We start from the raw sequence: 24,078 nt of genomic DNA on the forward strand, positions 1-24,078 counted from the left end.
ATTCTCTATACACTTGATGTATGCAGTCTGTATACATTGATCAGACATACTAGTGGAGTACCAGCCGTCAAACATGTATTGAAAACTGATGGTTCTTATAATGAAGGCCAAATTGATTTTGTGGTAGAACTATTTGAGATTATCCTTTATCAAAATTACTTTCTTTTTTCAGACACATTCTTTCTGCAGAAACGAAGAACTGCCATGGGCTCCAATGTCACCCCCGACATAAGCCAATATTTTCATAAACAGCTATGAGGAACACTTTGTGTATATTCATAGTCTGTTCATGCTCTATGGTGCCATCTGGTGGAGGTACTTAGATGATATTTTTGGCGTTATATATCTAATTAAGTGTCCGTGTGGTTAACATTATGTAGGTGAGTCCTGTAGGGAGGCAAGTGAATGAATCACGGAAAATAAATCCAACATAAGATGTAGGAATAAGGATGCCCCTGTCTCCTCCCACTTCTTGAAAGCTGAACACAAAATCGGGTTGTTACACTTCCAAATTATTGAAAGAGTTGATTATCCCAGAAGAGGAGGAGACAGACAACATCTTTTAAAAGTCAAGGAAATGTATTGGATTAACAAACATTGGTACCAAAAGGCCTCAACAAAGATTTTGATTGGGCTTTATTTAGGTAACAATCTTGTTTTCCTTCTTAATATGAGGAGAGTCCACGGCTTCATTCATTACTTGTGGGAATACAGAACCTGGCCACCAGGAGGAGGCAAAGACACCCCAGCAAAAGGCTTAAATACCTCCCCCACTTCCCTCATACCCCAGTCATTCTTTGCCTTTTGTCACAGGAGGTTGACAGAGAAGTGTCAGAAAATACGGAGTAGTTCCTTTTGGAGGGTAGTACCCTTCAGAATGGGACTGGAGTTTTAAGTAGTCTTGTCAGCCTTTCAGTGAGCATTGATGAATGTTAGGGTCTGGAGATGCAGGGAGAGTCTTTCTGTGAACCCATCCGAACTCGTATTAACAGCTACTAAGCAATCAGTGTTGACGAATTTCACTGCCTGCTTTTATCACTCAAGTCCATGTTAGGAGCGATGCTACAAGACCGTCTCTGGACTATCTATTTTTGAAGGCTTGGTTGGGAGACGTGCAAGACCCTTGGGTCCTGGAGGTCATCTCTCAGGGGTACAGGATAGGTTTCAGATCTCATCCACCCCAGACAGATTCCTCTTGTCAAACATGTCTTCAAGGCCAGAATAACGAGAGGCCTGTCTAGGGTGTGTGAGGGATCTCTCCTCCCTGTGAGTAATTGTACCAGTACCTCTAGCAGAAAGATGTCTTGGATACTACTCAAACCTTTTTGTGGTCCAAAAGAAAGAGGGAACTTTTTGCCCGATTCTGGATCTAAAGTGATTAAACAATTTCCTGTCGGTCCCCTCGTTCCAGATGGAGATGCTAAGGTCCATTCTGCCCTTCGTTCACGAAGGACAGTTCATGACTACAATAGACTTGAAGGATGCTTACCTTCACGTTCCAATCCACAAGGAACACTTCAAGTTCCTGAGATTTGCGTTCCTGGACCAGCACTCCCAGTTTGTTGGACTTCCATTTGGTCTAGCTACTGCCCCAAGAGTCTTTACAAAGGTTCTGGGGGCTCTGCTCGCAGTGGCGAGATCCAGAGGGATAGCAGTAGCGCCATATTTAGACGACGTCCTGGTTCAGGCTCCATCCTGTCGGCTGGCAGAGGACCATTTAAAAGCTCTTCTATTTCTTCTTCGATCTCATGGATGGAAGATAAACTTAGAAAAGAGTTCTCTTTTTCCCAGTGCCAGGGTGTAATTCCTGGGTACGATAATAGGCTCCATATCCATGAGGATATTTCTTACAGACCAGAGATGTTGCAAGCTAACTTCCAATTGTCTTGCCCTACAGACCTCTTTAAAGCCCTCTGTGGCCCTGTGTATGGAGGTAATTGGACTCATGGTGTCCAGCATAGACATCATTCCATTTGCCAGGTTCCACCTCAGGCCTCTTCAGCTGTGCATGCTGAGCCAGTGGATTGGCGACCACAGATTTCTCTGGACAACCGGTTGAGAGAATCGCTCTCTTGATGGCTCTGTCCAGATTACATGTCCCAAGGGACATCCTTCTTGAGACCATCCTGGGAGATTGTGACTGGGGAGCTGTTTGGGGTGCCAGGACGGCACAGGGCCTGTGGACTCGAGAGTAATCTCTCCTCCCGATCAACATTTTTGAACTTTGAACGATCTTCAATGCTCTGAAGGCTTGGCCTCTTCTGGGTTCATCCCAGTTTATCAGATTCCAATCAGACAACATAAGCTCAGTGGCTTACATCAACCATCAGGGGGGAACGAGGAGCTCCCTAGCAATAAGGGAAGTATCTCAGATTCTGGAATGGGCGGAGACCCACAACTGCTCACTGTCAGCGATTCACATTCCGGGTGTGGACAACTGGGAAGCGGATTTTCTCAGCAGACAATCCTTTCACCCCGGGGAATGGTCTCTCCATCCCAAGGTGTTTGCAGAGTTTTTCAACAGGTGGGGGACGCCGGAGATAGATCTCATGGCATCCCGACTTAATACTAAACTACCCAGATATGGGTCGCGGACCAGGGATCCTCAGGCAGAGCTGATAGATGCATTAGCAGTGCCTTGGATGTTCAGTCTAATTTACATTTTTCCACCGTTACCACTTCTCCCTTGGGTAGTGGCCCGCATCAAGCAGGAGCAATCTTCGGCAATACTAATTGCTCCATCGTGGCCGTGAAGGACATGGTTCGTGGAACTGGTGGAGATTACCTTGTTGCAGGGATCTGCTAGAACAGGGTCATTTTGTTCATCAAAATCTAGATTCTCTGAAGCTGACTGCGTGGAGATTGAATGCCTAGTCCTAGCCAAGAGAGGTTTTTCTGAGAGAGTGATTGATACTCTCATTCAAGCTCGAAAGCCGGTCACTCGTCGCATTTATCATAAGGTGTGGAGGACCTACTTATTCTGGTTTGAAGAGCGTGGATTCCCCTGGCATAAGGTCAGGATTTCCAGGATTCTTTCTATTCTCCAGGATGGTATGGAGAAGGGCCTTTCTGCGAGTTCCCTAAAGGGACAGATTTCGGCTCTATCTGTGTTATTGCACAAGAGGCTCGCTGAGCTTCCTGATGTGCAGTCTTTTGTTCAGACTCTGTCTAGAATCAGACCTGTGTTTAGACCTTCCGCTCCTTCTTGGAGTTGAAATCTAGTTCTTAAAGTTTTGCAGAACGCTCCATTTGAGCCTATGCATTCGATTGACATTAAATTACTATCTTGGAAGGTTCTTTTTCTACTGGCTATTGCTTCGGCACGCAGAGTTTCTGAGATGGCGGCCTTGCAATGTGAGCCTCCATACCTAGTTTTTCATGCTGAGAAGGCTGTTCTTCGTACTGGGTTGGGTTTTCTTTCTAAGGTTGTTTCTGATCGTAACCTCAATCAGGAGATTGTGGTTCCTTCCTTGTGTCCTAATCCTTCTTCACCGAATGAACGGTTAATTCATAATTTGGATGTGCTTCGGGCTTTGAAATTCTATCTTCAAGCTACAAAGGATTTTAGACAGACTTGTTTTTTGTCTATTCTGGGAAGCATAGAGGGCAGAAGGCCTCTTCCACTTCCTTATCTTTTTGGTTGAGGAGTATTATTCGCTTGGCATATGAAACAGCGGGACATAAGCCTCCTCAGAGGATTACGGCTCATTCAACTAGAGTTGTGGATTCATCCTGGGCCAAATGTGGCCTCTATGGAGCAGATTTGTAGGCCGGCTACCTGGTCTTCCTTACATACCTTTTTAAATTTTTTACAAATTTTACGTTTTTGCTTCGGCTGAAGCAGCTTTTGGGAGAAAGGTTTTGCAGGCTGTGGTGCCCTCAGAATAAGGGTCTGCCTCTCTTTTACCCTCCTGTTTTCATTCAGTGTCTTCTAGAGCTTGGGTATATGTTTCCCACAAGTAATGAATGAAGCCGTGGACTCTCCTCATATTAAGAAGGAAAACATAACTTATGCTTACCAGATAATTTCCTTTCCTTCTGTATGAGGAGAGTCCACGGCCCCCGCCTGTTTTTTCTCCGTTCGGCGGACCTAAATTTTTGTTTTTTCTTCTGGCACCCCTTATACCCTGATATTTCTCCTACTGTTTCTTGTTCCCTTGGCAGAATGACTGGTATATGAGGAAAGTGGGGGAGGTATTTAAGCCTTTGGCTGGGGTGTCTTTGCCTCCTCCTGGTGGCCAGGTTCTATATTCCCACAATTAATGAATGAAGCCGTGGACTCTCCTCATACAGAAGGAAAGGAAATTATATGGTAAGCATAATTAGTTTTTTTTGGGGGAAAAAAGATATAATGTTTGCCCTGATAGAATATAGTTGATGTAAAATAGCATTGAGGAAGTCTGCAACCACATTTTTTTAATAATGGTGATAGAGTTGTGCAATATAATTGTTTTTAACTTTTGTATATTTAGACTGTATATAATTTTATTTAGGGACGATATACATAATTTCCACTAGATGTCATCGTCCAGTAAAGAAAAAAGAAAAAGAACTCATATGAAAAATGACCACTAGATGGTGATATTGTGTAATAGGACGTGTGTGGATACTTCCATGTAAAAGTCTGACAGCTTTGTATAATATTAAAAATGACCACTAGATGGTGATATTGTGTAATAGGATGTGTGTGGATAGTTCCATGTAAAAGTCTGACAGCTTTGTATACAGTATATACATGCAGACACAAATCTCTCTCTCTCTCTCTCTCTCTCTCTCTCTCTCTCTCTCTCTCTCTCTCTCTCTCTCTCTCTCTCTCTCTCTCTCTCTCTCTCTCTCTCTCTCTATATATATATATATATATATATATATATATATATATATATATATATATATATATATATATATATACTCTTAAGTGATAGGTCTATAGTCAACTATGCAAATGCCCCCCTTGAATTTTATTCCTTAAAGGAACATTAGACACTTCTTGCTTTTGTGTAATAATTGTTCTTCGTCCAACACTCAGAGAGCCGCCAGAAAGCAAAATATGTACCCTAGATTTTCAACAGGCTGCAAATTGCCTGATCTAGCTATTTGATTTGCAGCATTTCCAGGTTACTGAATTTGCTTTCTGGCCTTCTAGGGAGCGTAGGACAAACACAAAATTACACAAAAGTCAGAGGTGTTTAATGTCCTTTTAACTTTAAACATAAAAGTCACTCTCTTCATGTTAGTGAGCATTTTTATTTTTATTTAAATGATGTCCAGAACATTTGTACAATCTTTCTATACTGCTAAGTCTAGAGAAGTATATTTGTAACTGCCCAATCATGTTTGTTTATAGTTATAAAGGGCAATGAAACACACATTGTTTTCTTTCACGATTCAGATATAACAAACAATTTGTAACACTTTTACGATTTTCTTCTATCAAATCTCCTTCATTTTCTTAGTATCCTTTGTTGAAGGAGCAGCAATGCACTACTGGGAGCTAGCTCACCGCATTGAGTGAGCCATCGAGAAGAGGCATATATGCAGACACCAATTAGCAGCTATCTCCCAGTAGTGCATTGCTTCTCCTGAAGCTACTTAGGTATGTTTTTCAATAAAAGATACAAAAAGAACAAAGCAAATTAAATATTTATAACAAATACTTTGGAAAGTTCTTCAGAATTGCAAGCTCTATGTAAATTAGAAAATAATTTTAAAAAAAGGGTTTCATGTCTGAAGTTATTTGTATAGGGTTATAGTTTTACAAAATTGCATTGTTTATGCAGCACACCAATTGCCTGAATCCCTATATATTATTATTATTATTATCAGGTATTTGTAGAGCGCCAACAGATTCCGCAGCGCTAATATATCCTTCTATGTACAGACAGTTGCAGCTTATCTAATATTCTCAATAATAAAGATTAGAATTATTATATCTTCTATGAAAATATGTGACTCAAAGAAATATATGCCCTGATATTGCACTTTGTTTTGGCACCAGCCCTTGCCCGACATAGATACATGAAACAGGCGGAGAGTCTGCTGCCATGGATGGTTGATAAGAATATGTTTGCAGGAGCTGACAGAAATTCTCAGAATTCTTCTTATCAGCTAAACCCTCTTCTTCAACGAGGTGAGGTGGGGTTTTTGTGTTTTTAAACTGTTGTGTTTGATAAAAAAATGTTGCACAAAACACATCAAAATTACGTTTAAAGGTACAGTTACACTGACTAATAAAATGATCAAAAAATATTGCTTAAAGTTATAAGGCTTCAAAGATCTAAGGTTTCAGTTGTTAAAGCCCTTTGCCTGCCTTTTTTTTTTTTAACAGAGATACATACATATGCATGTCTAAATATGTATAGGTAGGTTTTGTGTGTGTATATGTGTGTATATATGTATTTGCAGACATATATACACATACAAACACATAAATACATAGATAGACACATATATATAAGTGCATTAAAGCCCTTTGAAGTCAAGTAGCTGAAAACATGTAAATTAAGATTTATGCAATATTCATGTTTAATAAAGTGTTTAACAGTGTTTGTACTGTAAATATTTCACTTTCCAATGTTCTGTATATATCTATACCTATATATAATCCTATATATACATAGGTATAGATATATATTTTACCAAGAAACATCAGATATATATAGAAATATTTATGTATGAATAAATAGAACATATTTTCCTATGTGAAGAACATTGGAATGTGAAATATTAATTTCATGTCGGGTTAGCGCACTTAGTTAAACACTATGGGGGAATACATTAACATGGTCGCAATATTCGAAGTCCGCCTTTTTGTGTGTGTCAGGTTATCACTCGTGCAAATTTGTTTTTACTTTCAACTTATAATACGCATGCTACCCAACACGCACAAAAAGCTTACTTTTAGCAAAGTTAACGTGCAATCATTAAATAGCACGCCACTTGTAATCTAGCCCTAAATTATTTATTTCTTTAAAAGAACTTGATAAGTAAATACAACCGACTAAAAATAGTGTAGATGTGGGATATAATATCATAACCTTGATATAGGTCTATTTTAAAATTGTTATATATTGTTTTTTATCATAATACATAGTTATATGTTTATTTTTTTCCCTTCATAGATTTTTCATTGCCTCATAATGCACCAATGGTCAGACAACAACACTACCCATCTTCCAATAACAGAGTTCTAGATTTTCTAGAATCTGAACTCAAAAACCTTAATACAGCGCAGCCGCTTCTTGCTGGCGCTCAATACAGTGGAGCAAGCCATCACCCTAGTATGTTGTCGTCTCTCGGTGATGTTGGGGTACGAGAGGTGGAACGTAGAGTAATTCAGCTTCCTCCCATTGTAGAACATATTGTAAATTCCCAGAGACCCAGCAACTCTTCTCAACAGCGTAGAAATATGGGTTCTTGGGATCCATTGTATAGTGAGCAAGACAGGAGGAGGAACAGAGCTTTGGATACTTCATATTCAACAGAGAGTGATTGGAGGGCACATGACCGTCTACGAGATGATAGACCTTATGGGCATAGGAGAGAAACTCAAAGTAGTAGCCGCCCACGAAGAGATCATTCCCCCCAGCGTAGACATGATTATGATAGTTATAGTGATCATTCAACTCATGGGGATGATCGTGGTCGTTCACATATAAGAACACGGTCTGCAGAGAGGAGAAGGTCACCAGAGAGAGGAGCACAAAGGTCAGGAAGAAGAGGTAGCCCAGATCAATATTCAAGACCCCGGGAGCAGAGGAGGGGCCCTTCTCCACCACATCGACGGGATTCCTGGAGCTCAGTAGATGAGAACTTGCATGTCCGAGGACGAAGCGAAAGACCCCAGCGCTCTTATGAGTGGCCAGAGGAAAAACCTCCCAGCTATAAATCATTAGATGTAACTACAGGGAAAACCCCAAGGCAAATCGTAGGAAGACAGTCGGTAAGCTTATGAACTACAAGTAGATATCTAACATTTTGCTTAGCTTCCTCAGAAATGTGTAAATACTAAAAATATATAACAATAAGGTGTCTTAAAACCTTAACATCTCAGCAATCATAAACGCAACAAAAAGACTTACTACAATAAAATCTCTGTATACTACATTTACTAAGGATTCGGTGCAGTAGTTTGTGCTGTAGCTTTGTCTAGATCACACAGTTATACGCAAGCAATTGTGCAATAATATATTAAAGCATTTTCTTTTTGTACTTTTATGTCCTTTAGCTATTGTCTTTGCTTTATCAAGTATAACAAATACCCTTATGTATTTCATGAGATTGAGGAAGACAATAACGTTTCTAATGGCACTATAGTGCACTGAATATGCTATAGATGTTTCAAAATTGTATTTAAAGGAACAGTAAAGTCAAAATAATTGTACATGTTACAGATAGAGCATGCAATTTTAAACAACTTTCCAATTTATTTATGTTATGAAATTTTATTTGTTCTCTTGGTGTCTTTTATTGAAGAATACAACTAGGTAGGCATAGGAGTGTGCACGTGTCTTTAGTACTCTTTGGCAGCAGTGTTTTGCAACATTGATTGTAGCTTTGTTACACAAAGTAAATTGGAAAGTTGTTTAAAATCGCATGACCCATCTGAATCATGTAAGTTTAATTTTGATTTTACTGTCCCTTTAAGTATGCCCCGTGTACCAGTATTTTAAACACAGCATGGCAATGACTCAATATGTTAATTGCTGACATGATACAAGCCCCACTGGCACTCTGAGCAGCTGCAGTATTTAATATGCTGATGCACTAAGAATATCTAGCTATGCTTCACATGCAAAAAAAGAGAAGAATGTTCACTAAAACATTAATCATTTTTACTAGAAGCATTTTTGCCAATTCATGTTGTGTACTTTTTCGCGTGTATTTTTTTAAACTGACGATTATAGGAACACAATTATTCCAGGAAATGTTACAACCTATTTCTACCTATTGGTGAATTTAAAGGGACATTTCATGCACCTCTTTCTAATTACGGGTTCCTCTGTTTTGGAACTTAAGTTTTACTGCAGTTATCTGAAGGAGAATTGCTGCACATGCGCAAACACATCAACACTGGAATGTAGTTAAAGATAGATTTCTATATGGTAGCACCCATGACTGAGGGAGGTGGGGAATCATTTTAATACTGTGCTTATACATTGTATTTAGTGTTTAATGTCAATTTAAAGTGAAGGTCCATTTTGATGAATTAATGCCCGGTTTTTAATAAACCTATTAAAAACAAGGGTACTTTAATGCATCAAAATTGACAATTCACAATTTTCTTTGAAAACTTACCTTTCTTTCATGTAATTAGCAAGAGTCCATGAGCTAGTGACGTATGGGATATACATTCCTACCAGGAGGGGCAAAGTTTCCCAAACCTCAAAATGCCTATAAATACACCCCTCACCACACCCACAATTCAGTTTTACAAACTTTGCCTCCCGTGGTGGTGGTGAAGTAAGTTTGTGCTAGATTCTACGTTGATATGCGCTTCGCAGCAGGCTGGAGCCCGGTTTTCCTCTCAGTGTGCAGTGAATGTCAGAGGGATGTGAAGAGAGTATTGCCTATTTGAATTCAATGGTCTCCTTCTACGGGATCTATTTCATAGGTTCTCTGTTATCGGTCGTAGAGATTCATCTCTTACCTCCCTTTTCAGATCGACGATATACTCTTATGTACCATTACCTCTACTGATTCTCGTTTCAGTACTGGTTTGGCTTTCTACAACATGTAGATGAGTGTCCTGGGGTAAGTAAGTCTTATTTTTTGTGACACTCTAAGCTATGGTTGGGCACTTTATTTATAAACTTTAAACTTATATTTGCCATGATTCAGGATGATCAATATTCCTTATTTCAGACAGTCAGTTTCATTATTTGGGATAATGCATATGAATAATCATTTTTTTCTTACCTTAAATTGTTTCAATTGACTTTTTTTCCCTGTGGGCTGTTAGGCTCGCGGGGGCTGAAAATGCTTCAATTTATTGCGTCATTTTTGGCGCAGACTTTTTTGGCGTAAAAAATTCTGTTTGTCATTTCCGGCGTCAAATTTGACGCCGGAAGTTGTTCGTGTTTGTGTCATTTTTTTTTTTTTACGTTTTGCGCCAAAAATGTCGGCGTCACCAGATGTGGCGTCATTCTTGACGCCAGAAATTTTAAGGCACCAATAATGTGGGCGTCTTTTTTGGCGCTAAAAAATGTGGGCGTCATTCTTGTCTCCACCTTTTTTTCACATTATTTCAGTCTCATTTTTCATTTGCTTCTGGTTGCTAGAGGCTTGTTCATTGGCATTTTTTTCCCATTCCTGAAACTGTCATTTAAGGAATTTGATAAATTTTGCTTTATATGTTGTTTTTTCTTTTACATATTGCAAGATGTCTCACATTGACCCTGGATCAGAATCTACTTCTGGAAAGACGCTGCCTGATGCTGGTTCTACCAAAGTTAAGTGCATTTGCTGTAAACTTGTGGTAACTGTTCCTCCGGCTGTAGTTTGTGATGAATGTCATGTTAAGCTTGCTAATGCAGATAGTATTTCCATTAGTAATATACCATTACCTGTTGCTGTTCCTTCAACATCTAATACTCAGGATGTTCCTGTTAATATAAAAGAATTTGTTTCTAAATCTATTAGGAAGGCTATGTCTGTTATTCCTCCTTCCAGTAAACGTAAAAGGTCTTTTAAAACTTCTCATTTTTCAGATGAATTTTTAAAGGACCGTCGTCATTCTGATTTGTCTGTTTCTGATGAGGATATTTCTGGTTCAGAGGATTCTGTCTCAGATATTGACACTGATAAATCTTCATATTTATTTAAAATGGAATTTATTCACTCTTTACTTAAAGAAGTTTTAATCGCATTAGAGATGGAGGATTCTAGTCCTCTTGATACTAAATCTACTAAGCGTTTAAATTCGGTTTTTAAACCTCCTATAGTTATTCCAGAAGTTTTTCCTGTCCCTGATGCTATTTCTGAAGTAATTTCTAGGGAATGGAATAATCTGGGTACTTCATTTACTCCTTCTCAAAGGTTTAAGAAATTGTATCCTGTGCCATCTGACAGATTAGAGTTTTGGGATAAAATCCCTAAAGTTGATGGGGCTATCTCTACTCTTGCTAAACGTACTACTATTCCTACAGCAGATAGTACTTCCTTTAAGGATCCTTTAGATAGGAAGATTGAATCATTTCTAAGTTAAGCTTATTTATGTTCAGGTAATCTTCTTAGGCCTGCTATTTCTTTGGCTGATGTTGCTGCCGCTTCCACTTTTTGGTTGGAGGCTTTAGCACAACAAGTATCAGACCATAATGCTCATAGCATTGTTAAACTTCTTCAACATGCTAATAACTTTATTTGTGATGCCATCTTTGATATCATTAGAGTTGATGTCAGGTATATGTCTTTAGCTATTTTAGCTAGAAGAGCTTTATGGCTTAAAACTTGGAATGCAGATATGTCTTCTAAGTCAACTTTGCTTTCTCTTTCTTTCCAAGGTAATAAATTATTTGGTTCCCAGTTGGATTCTATTATTTCAACTGTTACCGGGGGGAAAGGAACTTTTTTGCCTCAGGACAAAAAATCTAAAGGTAAATATAGGGCTGCTAATCGTTTTCGTTCCTTTCGTCAGAATAAGGAACAGAAGCCTGACCCTTCCCCTAAAGGAACGGTTTCTGTTTGGAAACCTTCTCCAATCTGGAATAAATCCAAGCCTTTTAGAAAGTCAAAACCAGCTCCCAAGTCCACATGAAGGTGCGGCCCTCATTCCAGCACAGCTGGTAGGGGGCAGGTTACGATTTTTCAAAGACATTTGGATCAATTCGATTCACAGTCTTTGGATTTAGAGCATTGTTTCACAAGGGTACAGAATAGGTTTCAAGGTAAGGCCGCCTGCGAAGAGATTTTTTCTCTCTCGCATTCCAATAAATCCAGTGAAGGCTCAGGCATTTCTGAAATGTGTTTCAGATCTCGAGTTGGCTGGAGTAATTGTGCCAGTTCCAGTTCTGGAACAGGGTCTGGGGTTTTACTCAAATCTTTTCATTGTACCAAAGAAGGAGAATTCCTTCAGACCAGTTCTGGATTTAAAGATATTGAATCGTTATGTAAGGATACCAACATTCAAAATGGTAACTATAAGGACTATTCTGCCTTTTGTTCAGCAAGGGCATTATATGTCCACAATAGATTTACAGGATGCATATCTTCATATTCCGATTAATCCAGATCACTTTCAGTTTCTGAGATTCTCTTTTCTAGACAAGCATTACCAGTTTGTGGCCCTTCCGTTTGGCCTAGCAACAGCTCCAAGGATCTTTTCAAAGGTTCTCGGTGCCCTTCTCTCTGTAATCAGAGAACAGGGTATTGCGGTATTTCCTTATTTGGACGATATCTTGGTACTTGCTCAGTCTTCACATTCTGCAGAATCTCATACGAATCAACTTGTGTCGTTTCTTCAAAGACATGGTTGGAGGATCAATTTACCAAAGAGTTCGTTGATTCCTCAGACAAAGGTAACCTTTTTGGGTCTTCAAATAGATTCAGTGTCCATGACCTTGTCTCTCACAGGAAAGAGACGTCTGAAATTGGTTTCAGCCTGTCGAAACCTTCAGTCTCAATCATTCCCTTCGGTAGCTTTATGCATGGAAATTCTAGGTCTCATGACTGCTGCATCGGACGCGATCCCCTTTGCTCGTTTTCACATGCGACCTCTTCAGCTTTGTATGCTGAACCAATGGTGCAGGGATTATACAAAGATATCACAATTAATATCCTTAAATCCCAATGTACGACACTCTCTGACGTGGTGGATAGATCACCATCATTTAGTCCAAGGGGCTTCTTTTGTTCGTCCAACCTGGACTGTGATCTCAACAGATGCGAGTCTATCAGGTTGGGGAGCTGTATGGGGATCTCTGACAGCGCAGGGGGTTTGGGAATCTCAGGAGGCGAGATTACCAATCAACATTTTGGAACTCCGTGCGGTTTTCAGAGCTCTTCAGTTCTGGCCTCTTCTGAAGAGAGAATCGTTTATTTGTTTTCAGACAATGTCACAACCGTGGCATATGTCAATCATCAGGGTGGGACTCACAGTCCTCAGGCTATGAAAGAAGTATCTCGGATACTTGTATGGGCGGAATCCAGCTCCTTTCTAATCTCTGCGGTTCACATCCCAGGTGTAGACAATTGGGAAGCGGATTATCTCAGTCGCCAGACGTTACATCCGGGCGAATGGTCCCTTCACCCAGAGGTATTTCTTCAGATTGTTCAAATCTGGGGACTTCCAGAAATAGATCTGATGGCCTCTAATCTAAACAAGAAACTTCCCAGGTATCTGTCCAGATCCAAGGATCCTCAGGCGGAGGCAGTGGACGCGTTGTCGCTTCCTTGGAATTATCATCCTGCCTATATCTTTCCGCCTCTAGTTCTTCTTCCAAAAGTGATTTTAATGGAACGTTCGTTTGTACTGCTGGTGGCTCCAGCATGGCTTCACAGGTTTTGGTATGCGGATCTCATTCGGATGGCCAATTGCCAACCTTGGACTCTTCCGTTAAGACCAGACCTTCTATCTCAAGGCCCTTTTTTCCATCAGGATCTCAAATCATTAAATTTGAAGGTATGGAAATTGAACGCTTGATTCTTAGTCATAGAGGTTTCTCTGACTCAGTAATTAATACTATGTTACAGGCTCGTAAATCTGTGTCTAGGAGGATTTATTATCGAGTCTGGAAGACTTACATTTCTTGGTGTTCTTCTCATAAATTCTCTTGGCATTCTTTTAGAATTCCTAGAATTTTACAGTTTCTTCAGGATTGTTTGGATAAAGGTTTGTCTGCAAGTTCCTTGAAAGGACAAATCTCTGCTCTTTCTGTTCTTTTTCACAGAAAGATTGCTAATCTTCCTGATATTCATTGTTTTGTACAGGCTTTGGTTCGTATCAAACCTGTCATTAAATCAATCTCTCCTCCTTGGAGTCTTAATTTGGTTCTGAGGGCTTTACAAGCCCCTCCGTTTGAACCTATGCATTCTCTGGACATTAAATTACTTTCTTGGAAAGTTCTGTTCCTTTTGGCCATCTCTTCTGCTAGAAGAGTTTCTGAGTTATCTGCTCTTTCTTGTGAATCTCCTTTTCTGATTTTTCATCAGGATAAGGCAGTGTTGCGGACTTCATTTAAATTTTTACCTAAGGTTGTGAATTCTAACAACATTAGTAGAGAAATTGTTGTTCCTTCTTTGTGTCCTAATCCTACGAATTCAAAGGAGAGATCTTTACATTCTTTGGATGTAGTAAGAGCTTTGAAATATTATGTTAAAGCTACTAAAGATTTTAGAAAGACTTTTAGTCTATTTGTTATCTTTTCTGGGTCCAGAAAAGGTCAGAAGGCCTCCGCCATTTCTTTGGCGTCGTGGTTAGTCTTTAATTCATCATGCTTATGTGGAGTCGGGTAAATCCCCGCCTCAAAGAGTTACGGCTCATTCTACTAGGTCAGTTTCTACTTCCTGGGCGTTTAGGAATGAAGCTTCTGTTGATCAGATTTGCAAAGCAGCAACTTGGTCTTCTTTGCATACTTTTACTAAATTCTACCATTTTGATGTGTTTTCTTCTTCTGAAGCAGTTTTTGGTAGAATAGTACTTCAGGCAGCTGTTTCAGTTTGATTCTTCTGCTTATAATTTCAGTTTTTTTCATTATTAAGATTAATACTTTTGTTTTGGGTTGTGGATTATTATTTTTCATCGGAATTGGCTGTCTTTATTTTATCCCTCCCTCTCTAGTGACTCTTGCGTGGAAGTTCCACATCTTGGGTATTTATTATCCCATATGTCACTAGCTCATGGACTCTTGCTAATTACATGAAAGAAAACATAATTTATGTAAGAACTTACCTGATAAATGCATTTCTTTCATATTAGCAAGAGTCCATGAGGCCCACCCTTTTTTGTGGTGGTTATGATTTTTTTGTATAAAGCACAATTATTCCAATTCCTTATTTTTTTGATGCTTTCGCTCCTTTCTTATCACCCCACTTCTTGGCTATTCGTTAAACTGAATTGTGGGTGTGGTGAGGGGTGTATTTATAGGCATTTTGAGGTTTGGGAAACTTTGCCCCTCCTGGTAGGAATGTATATCCCATACGTCACTAGCTCATGGACTCTTGCTAATATGAAAGAAATGAATTTATCAGGTAAGTTCTTACATAAATTATGTTTTTAATCCTGAATGCCGCTCCAGTGATTGCTCCGGGCGTCTGAAGCCTCTGCAGACTTCAGAAATGACGAATCAGGCTTCCTCCAATCACAGCTTCCCTCCCCAGGGGAATCTTGGCCTGATGCAATGCTGTGATTGGAGGAAGCCGGATTCGTCATTTTGGACCCGCGAAGACGGCTTGTGACGGACGGAGGAAGTGCTGGAGCGGCTGCCAGGATTAAAAGATAAGTTTTTGAAGAAAACAGTGAAATGTCAATTTTTATGAATTAAAGTGCCGTTGTTTTTAATAGGTTTATTAAAAACCGGGCACTAATTCATCAAAATGGACCTTCACTTTAATGTATGCCAAATTCTAAAACAACTCTCCAGCTTGGAGTAAAACCATTGTGCACACTTCATGGTGCCTTATTGCAATGAGACTTGTAAAAGATACTCAGAAATATACAGTGTATAATCCTAATTTGTTAGTTACACAGAAACATATAAAGTACAATCACTGTTTGTAAAAATCAAATTTTCTTCATAAATGGATAGAGTCCACAGCTGCATTCATTATTTTTGGGAATTCAGAACCTGGCCACCAGGAGGAGGCAAAGACACCCCAGTCAAAGGTTACACCTCCCAATCCCCCAGTCATTCTTTGCCTTTCATCCCAAGACGTTGGCAGAGAAGTGTCAGAAGTTTACGATTAAGTCTCTTATGGATGGTAGTACTCTTCGGCATGGGACTGGAGTTTTAAGTAGTCCTGTCAGCCTCTCATTGAGAGCTTGGATGAAGTTAGAGTCTGGAGATGCAGGGAGAGTCTTTCTGCGAAACCATCCCGACTCATTTTTAACAGCTCCATAAGCAATTGGTGTTGATGAGTTTCGCTGCCTGCTTTCTTCTCTCAAGTCCATGGCAGAGGCGATGCTACTATCTGTCACACTTGAAGGGCCGTGTTCCTGTTCCACGGCGTAGATTCCGGTAAGATTGTTTCATTTTACTTTCTTCATGATTGTATTGTACTACAAGTGTTTTCCTGAGAGGCTACCACCTTGAGGGATTAACTATAATTGGGGTCTCAGTAAAGCTCCTTTTGTATCTTGGAATCAAGGGTTAATATCTCCTGAGGGGGGTTATTGAATAGGGGGGTCTTTAATCATGTTTGTTATGTGATTCGACCTGCTTATGTGTACTGTTACTTAGGCTCTTGGCTTGTGGAACATAACGGCCTTGAAAGTGACGCGGCCTTTGCGGTCGGGCACGCTTTTTTTTTGGACTGTGCAGCTTACCTTGTGACCAGGCGTGGTTACCTTTTTGACTCACCAGTTCGGCATTCCTGACTGTGTGGCGACGGAAAAATTCTGGTCCGCTGGTGTCTGGTGCATAGGAGGTGGTGAGTGCCCCAGCCATTGTGGTTACAAGGTGCCGTTTAGATATTTTCAAATTTGGTCCATTTTTTTTTTTTCATATCTCAGTTATGGAGGACTCTGATGTTGAGATTGAAGTAGTCTCTGACTCAGATTCTATTTATTGCGAAGAATATGAATCAGCCCTGATGATACATGACAGTCAGTTATGTTCCGTTGGCGTTTTAGAGGGTTCGATTCCTCGAAATCGGGGAATCAGGGGGCCACTGAACCATCTGCCTCTGGGGGTTCTGTCCCTCGAGAGGCGAGTTCCCTACCACTTACTGTTACTACACGTGCAGGTGACCCAGATTATGCTTATCCCTCCCTGGATGGAGATTTGTTCCCTCCAGAGGTTGCGATACGTTTCCGTATGCAAATAATTATAGCGTTAGCACATCTGCAGCTTCCAGATGGGGTGGCCCGTTCAGCTCTCCGGGGGTCCTGAGGCTCCAGCAGAGGTGTGCTGTGCTTTTCGATATAGACTAGAGCGCCTTCGTGTTCTGCTACGACATGTTTTGGCGTTGTTGGAGGATCCCATCCTTAATGGATTTAGAAGTTCTCAGTCTTCTACTTTGAATAGCACACACAATTAAATATAAGGGGATGAAGTAATCTTCTTATAGTCTGATCATTGAGTATCCTTTACAGTCTGAGCTTGGACGAGCAGGGTTCCGTTGGGCTGGTCCTGCGGGTGTGTCTGTTCTCCTTGGGCGAAAATATACGGGTTGCCTTTTCTTTTATTTAATCCGGTGAGGATTACTTTTATTTGCTTTAAAGAGCTTATGTTTTGTTTTATATTCCTTCGGGAATTTTCCTTCTGGAATCGATAATTGCAATTTCTTAGTCGCACTGGTTACTTCTACGGAAGTTGTTTTGGGGATGCGTTTAGCCCTATGTTTGTCTGTCGTTTATTTTATATTACGGCCTTGACATTAATGGCTAAGGTTCAGCTCCTTCTGTCTTGAGGCCTATTCAAACACGTAGCGCCTGTTCTGCCTGGCTGGTCTGGCTTGGGCGTTGTGTGATTGCATTATTATTTGTGTTTTTCTTATCATGTTTTTAGAAGTGTCAGCTAAGCATTCTGAGGGTCCGTAGGGCATGGGGGACTGACTCAGTGCTCATCAGCCTTTTCGAGCTGGTCGTCTGACTCAGTGGAGTAGAGTTGCGTCACACTCCGTTGGTTCCGATATGTCGGGATTTGAGTGTTTCCTTCCCGACGTGGGTTGAGGATTTAGTGCCTCCTTGCCCTTCAAGGGCAATTGGAATTGTCCTTCTGGACTTGTTCTTTTTGGGACTCTTCCTTCAGGTTGAGTTCTCTAGACTTTGTCCATTTTCTCCTTAGCAGTTGAGGACGCCTTATGGGAGGGCCTTGTGGTCTTTCCTACTCTGGGAGTTAGCCTATAATTCATAATAAGGAACGACTATGTGGTGTCCTTGTCCTGGCTCCGTCTAGGTTTTTTTTCCAGTGTTTGGGATGATATGCATTCTTTTTCCTTGGATATAGTCCTCTGGTTCTGTACTCTGAAGAGATTATGGAGACTAGCTTTTGTTAACTCGCTCTTCGGGTGACTTTGTCCCCGATATTTCCCCTTGGTTCTGGAAGTTGGGTGTTGTATACCTGTTGAGCTTAGAATCTTAGTGGTTCTGTCGTGCCCTAGCTCTTTTGGAGTGTGTTCCCTTCCCCTTGGGTTGGGATTTATGAGTGAGTCCTAGACCCGTTCGCCGGGTTAGTCTTACCCTCTGTGTAGTCTGTTTTATTCAGATGGGGTATGGTGTTTCCTGGAGTATTGTTTGTTTAGACAATTCTGGGGCTCGGGCCCTACGTTTGTCGGGATCTTTCTGGGCCTAAGCCAGCTGGTCAGATTGGGGGTTAGCTCCATGGTTTCACTACCTGGATCCTGCTGTGGGTGCGGGTACTCTTTCTTCATGACCTTATCTGTCATTCTTTTTCCGGAATTTTATGATCCTATAGCTGGTTCGGGAGCTCTAGTTTTCCAGGGAAAATAGACTATATCTTATGGTCTCGCTAGTTGAGCTACTAGCAGCTTGGCCAGGAGTTATGTGTGCTCCTCAGAGCCTTCCTTGTTCTTGAGTGGTATATGCTTCCCTCTGGGAAGTTCCCTGTTCATATTCCTCAGTGGCGCCTGGATGTTTTTCATTTGGCTCAGACTATGGCTTCGGCCTTGTGAGCGTGTGCGCTATTCTGTAGCTGTGCCCTTCCCTTAGGGGGGGTTGTTTGCCTTTCTTAAGGAGGTGAGGTTTTCCTCTCTCTGGAGGATGCTTGTCCTGCCCTGTGTGCAGGGGGTTGGAACAGGTGGTTTATCCTGTACAGAGAGTGGTTTACTTTCTGGGATTGTTCTGTTCTGTCTGGGTTTTTTGCAGTCTCCAAGTTAGATCTCATAGTTACGCTTGTCTCTGTTGGGTTCTCTTTGGAAGTACCTATGGGCGTGCTGTGTGGAGACTGCCATAGAGTGTCGGGCTAGATTTCATAGGACTTCTGTCTTCTGCCTATATCTTTGGGGTCCTTATTGGGAGTAGCTGTTTGTAGGTGCTTCTGGAAGGCCCCCGAGCTCTGTTGGGGAGCCTGAGACCATCCCATTCCGTCCTTTTATCTGGGGGCTGGTGGTTGGGGTCCCTTCTGTTCCCCTGTCTCTCAGACCTGTAGGTTACTTGGGTCCGGTGTTGGAATAAGATCTCAGATATGTTGTCTATCCTCGGATCATTGAGGTACGATGAGCCTCTTTGAGGTTCTGGGCTTCTCGTTGTTCCAGACACGTGGGAAGGCCTTTCGGCTTTGAATAACCTGCAGTGTACCCGCTAATTAATGTAAGTTAGAAGCCTGCCGGTTGGTGTTGGCTATCTATCTAAAGCTGCTTTTTACTTGTCTGCGAGTATTTTAGTATTTTATCCTGGTATGACTGCAGCATGTGGTGTTCAGAGGTTGCTTCTCTGGGTTTGATGCACGTGTTGGTTTGGGAATATTTTGATATTCTGAGTTACTGGCGACTTGGGACTCCGGTTTCAGTCGTTTTTTTCCAGGGCGGTTGCTCTGTTTTCGGGGAAGTTTTCTTCTCTGTTCTGATTCCCGGTCTCAACCTTGTGGTTCTGTACAGTTTGGGGTCTGGGCGATGCATTTCCTTGTTTCAGGAACCCTTAGGGTCCATATGAGCTTGGCTCATGTTTTGGGGTTTTCCATTTTTATTTGGATCTTATTGCACCCTGTTTAGGGTCTTCCAGAAATCCTTGTTTGTTCCTCCATGTCCTCTCCCCTTTGGGAGTTTTCGATTGTTGTTCCTTTTTCTCTGTAAGGGTATGTGGTTGAGGACCGACCTTTGGGCAATGGTGTCTCCTGGAGGGGTGTTGGCTCAGTTGAGTCTGTTTCTGCAATCTCTAGCAAGGCTTGTGGACTCTCTGCAGGTCAGTGTCCTTGGGGCCTTTTTTCCTTTTCATATGTTTTCCTGGCTTCGGACGAAGCAGGATTTTTGCTGGGTTGTGGTTTCAGGCCTGGTGCCCTCAGAATCTTCCGCCTTTTGTACCCTCCCGTTTTTAGCATTCAGTGTCCTCTATAGCTTGGGTATTGTTTTCCCAAAAGTAATGAATGCAGCTGTGGACTCTCTCCATTTATGAAGAAAAACATAAATTATGCTTACCTGATCATTTTCTTTTCTTCAGATGGAAAGAGTCCACAGCACCCCGCCCGTGTTTTTATGTGGGGCGGCCATAATTTTTGTTCTTCTGGAATTTTTTCACCCTGATATTTCTTCTACCGTTCCTTGTTCCTCGGCAGAATGAATGGGGGATGAGGGGAGTGGGAGGAGTATTTAAGCCTTTGGCTGGGATGTCTTTGCCTCCTCCTGGTGGCCAGGTTTTGATTTCCCAAAAGTAATGAATTCAGCTGTGGACTCTTTCCATCAGAAGAAATGTAAATTATAAGGTAAGCATAATTTATGTTTTCTAAATACACTGCTGTATACAAAATCTAAATGCATTAAAACACAAAATACTATAGAAGTGAAAAGCATAAAGGGCAAGTGTTTTATTTTTATAGTTTCCCTGAAATGTTAAGTATCTCATTATTGTCTTTGTTTAGGATCGTGCAAGTTCTAGGAGTGGTAGGAGTATGATGATTTAAGTAGGAAAACCTCATGCAATGTCTGGAGGTAATCGTACAGTTCCTGGGAGTGAGCCAGCTGCTTTTAAAACAGCGATGGAATCCATGGACATAAAAGCTGTAGAAGAAAAAAAAACACTTGACGGAATCCATTTTCTACTCTAGTATTTTTATACATTTTTTAAAATTGTTGTTTGACGCAAAGGAATAATGTGACTAAGCACAGTTTACTGTAAATATTGCATATAATAACGCCTTGTATAGAACATTTTAAAGATAAAGAACACATTCTTACTTTTTGTTGTATTAAACCTGTTGTACATTTTATGTAAATAAATAGGGTACATTTGGAGGAACGGAGTGGTTATTTTGTTTTAATTGGAAGGAAACCACAAGTGACGTGACCAAGAAATCAATATTACAATAGAAACATTAGCAGTGACGTCACTAGGGGGGTGTTGGACCGGGGTGACACTCTCAGGGGGGTAAGGGGTTACACCACCAGGCGCATAGTTGCTAACAGTCCCATATCTGACCTCTTAGTTCAGGTACACAGTATAGAAGAAGCCTGGCTAGCTGCTCAGACTCTGTTAAATGAGCCCAGCAAACACCCCTTCCCCTCTTTGTTTCCTTCCTACTTCCCCTGTGTCAGACTGATGTGGGACGGTGTGTTGAAGTAAATGCAGCAAGCATCAGCAGCCCCCCTCCTCTCCCCCGTGCCGATATCAAGGAAGGGATTTAATGTAGGTTTTTGAAGCAGAAGCGTGGCACCGTGGAGCAGAAGGTAGGGGGTTGGCTACTGTCTCCTGCATTGGTTAGAGTCTAAGGTGTGGGACTGTGCTTGTCACTCATTACTGGCTTTAAACAGCTTAATACAGACAGCATTATGCATATACTGTTATTTGGGTACTTTACTTTACATAATTAATCTGTTTAAACAATTAGCAGCAGCTGAAAATTAGTTTAACTGTGCAGAGTAATGTCCCCAAATAACACTATATGCATCCAGCAGTGAGTGCTTTGTTTTAGGAACTTTTTAAACTAAACAGTTAATGTGAAATCCCCTAAGAGAACAACAGTCTATTAAAACAAGCCCACCCAACAAAAAGAGACCACTGAAGTACAGAGAAAAGGAGTGTGACTCGTTATTCCTACTCCCCCAGCCCCCCAAACAACAAATAACTATAAGATCAACCGCTACAACAGAGTTCTTATCGCTTTGCACTACTGAGCAGCACATTACATTTTATGTCAACTTAATATTATCAACTCAGAGGAAAGAATCTCATTAAAGCAGAATTTCTTTACAAATATTATCAGTAAGTATACAATAAAACGATAGTTCCAGTTAAAAGGGGTTTATTTAAAAGCAACGCGTTTCTCAGTGGGAATACCACTGTTTCATCAGCTGGTAAAACAGTGGTATACCCACTGAGAAACGCGTTGTTTTTTTTAAAAAAAAACTTTTAACTGGAACTATTGTTTTATTGTATACTTTATATACAATCTCAGCAGCACTTTTTATCACCTTTTATTGCCTAATTGGCAACCTGAGTGCTCTTTTGCACTGCCTTCCAGCCTGTCTGGCTAAAAGGTGGCTATTTTAAAGTTGAAACACTTACTTAAAAGTAAACTCATCTTTAGACTGGTAATTTTAAATGCCAGGTTTGCTACTGGTAATTTTATGAAAGTTGTTAATAAAAATGACAAAGTAAATGCTGTCAAGTTGAGTCCAAATACGCTTTGAATAAAATTACTCTGAAGACTGTAAGTGATATTATCATGATTGGAATTGAAATGTGTTTCTGTTTATCACAGTGAAACAGGTCTGAATTATTTAGGTTGAAATGTTTAAGAATTAAAATAGTCCCAATGGCAACTAAGACTATAAATTGTAATAAGCATTTGCTTACTTAGTAATATTATTACAAGGGGGTCCTTTTTTCTCCCCTGTAAAGGGTCCCTGGCGCAAAAAGTTTGAGGATCCCTGAGCTAGAGTACTATAGCTGTGACATCTTTATTTTACTGTTGTTTCAAAAGAGAAGTATGTTAAATACATACTATACATGCACACTCACTAAATTCATACAGGCACACTCACTAAATTCATACAGGCACACTCACTACATACAGGCACACTCACTACATACAGGCACACTCACTACATACAGGCACACACACTACATACAGGCACACTTACTACATACAGGCACACTCAGTACATACAGGCACACTCACTAAAGACATGCATGCACACTCACTATAGACATGCAGGCACACTCACTACATAGAGGCACACTCACTATAGACATGCAGGCACACTCACTATAGACATGCAGGCACACTCACTATAGACACGCAGGCACACTCACTATAGACACGCAGGCACACTCACTACATAGAGGCACGCTCACTAAAGACATGCAGGCACACTCACTATAGACACGCAGGCACACTTACTATAGACACACAGGCACACTCATTACATAGAGGCACACTCACTATAGACATGCAGGCGCACACACACTAAAGACACGCAGGCACACTCACTACATACAGGCACACTCAGTAAAGACATGCAGGCACACTCACTAAAGACACACAGGCACACTCACTATAGAAACGCAGACACACTACATACAGACACACTCACTAAAGAGACACAGGCACACTCACTAAAGACAGGCAGGCACACTCACTAAATACATACGTGTACACTCACTAAATACATACATGATACTCACTAAATAAATACATACAGGCACACTCACTAAATACATACATGCACACTCACTAAAGACATACAGGCACACTCACTAAATACATACAGGCACACTCACTAAATACATACATGATACTCACTAAATAAATACATACATGCACACTCACTAAAGACATACAGGCACACTCACTAAATACATACATGCACACTCACTAAATACATATAGGCACACTCACTACATACAGGCACACTCACTAAATACATACAGGCACACTCACTAAAGAGATACATGCACACTCACTAAATACATACATACACACTCACTAAAGACATGCAGGCACACTCACTAAAGACATGCAGGCACACTCACTAAAGACACACAGGCACACTCACTAAAGACATACAGGCACACTCACTAAAGACACACAGGCACACCCACTAAATATATACATGCACACTCACTAAATAAATACATGCACACTCACTAAAGTCATGCAGGCACACTCACTAAAGACATGCAGGCACACTCACTAAAGACATGCAGGCACACTCACTAAAGACATGCAGGCACACTCACTAAAGACATGCAGGCACACACAAACATGCATGCTACAAATATACACACAAGACACTCATCAAGAAAAATCC

At 40.8% G+C, this 24,078-nt stretch overlaps 1 protein-coding gene across 1 annotated transcript in view; it reads left to right on the forward strand.

Annotated features, from left to right (window-relative positions):
* ILDR1 (immunoglobulin like domain containing receptor 1) overlaps positions 1–21,064 on the forward strand; it is a 107,241-nt gene extending 86,177 nt beyond the window's left edge. The window contains exons 6-8 of the mRNA XM_053705869.1: positions 5,996–6,127; positions 7,119–7,939; positions 20,688–21,064. Coding sequence (XP_053561844.1) covers positions 5,996–6,127; positions 7,119–7,939; positions 20,688–20,729 — 995 coding nt within the window. The 3' untranslated portion in view covers positions 20,730–21,064. The remainder of the gene's footprint in view (positions 1–5,995; positions 6,128–7,118; positions 7,940–20,687) is intronic.
* Positions 21,065–24,078: the final 3,014 nt, after the last annotated feature.

This window comes from Bombina bombina, chromosome 3, assembly GCF_027579735.1.
Source record: "Bombina bombina isolate aBomBom1 chromosome 3, aBomBom1.pri, whole genome shotgun sequence".
NCBI lineage: Eukaryota > Metazoa > Chordata > Amphibia > Anura > Bombinatoridae > Bombina > Bombina bombina.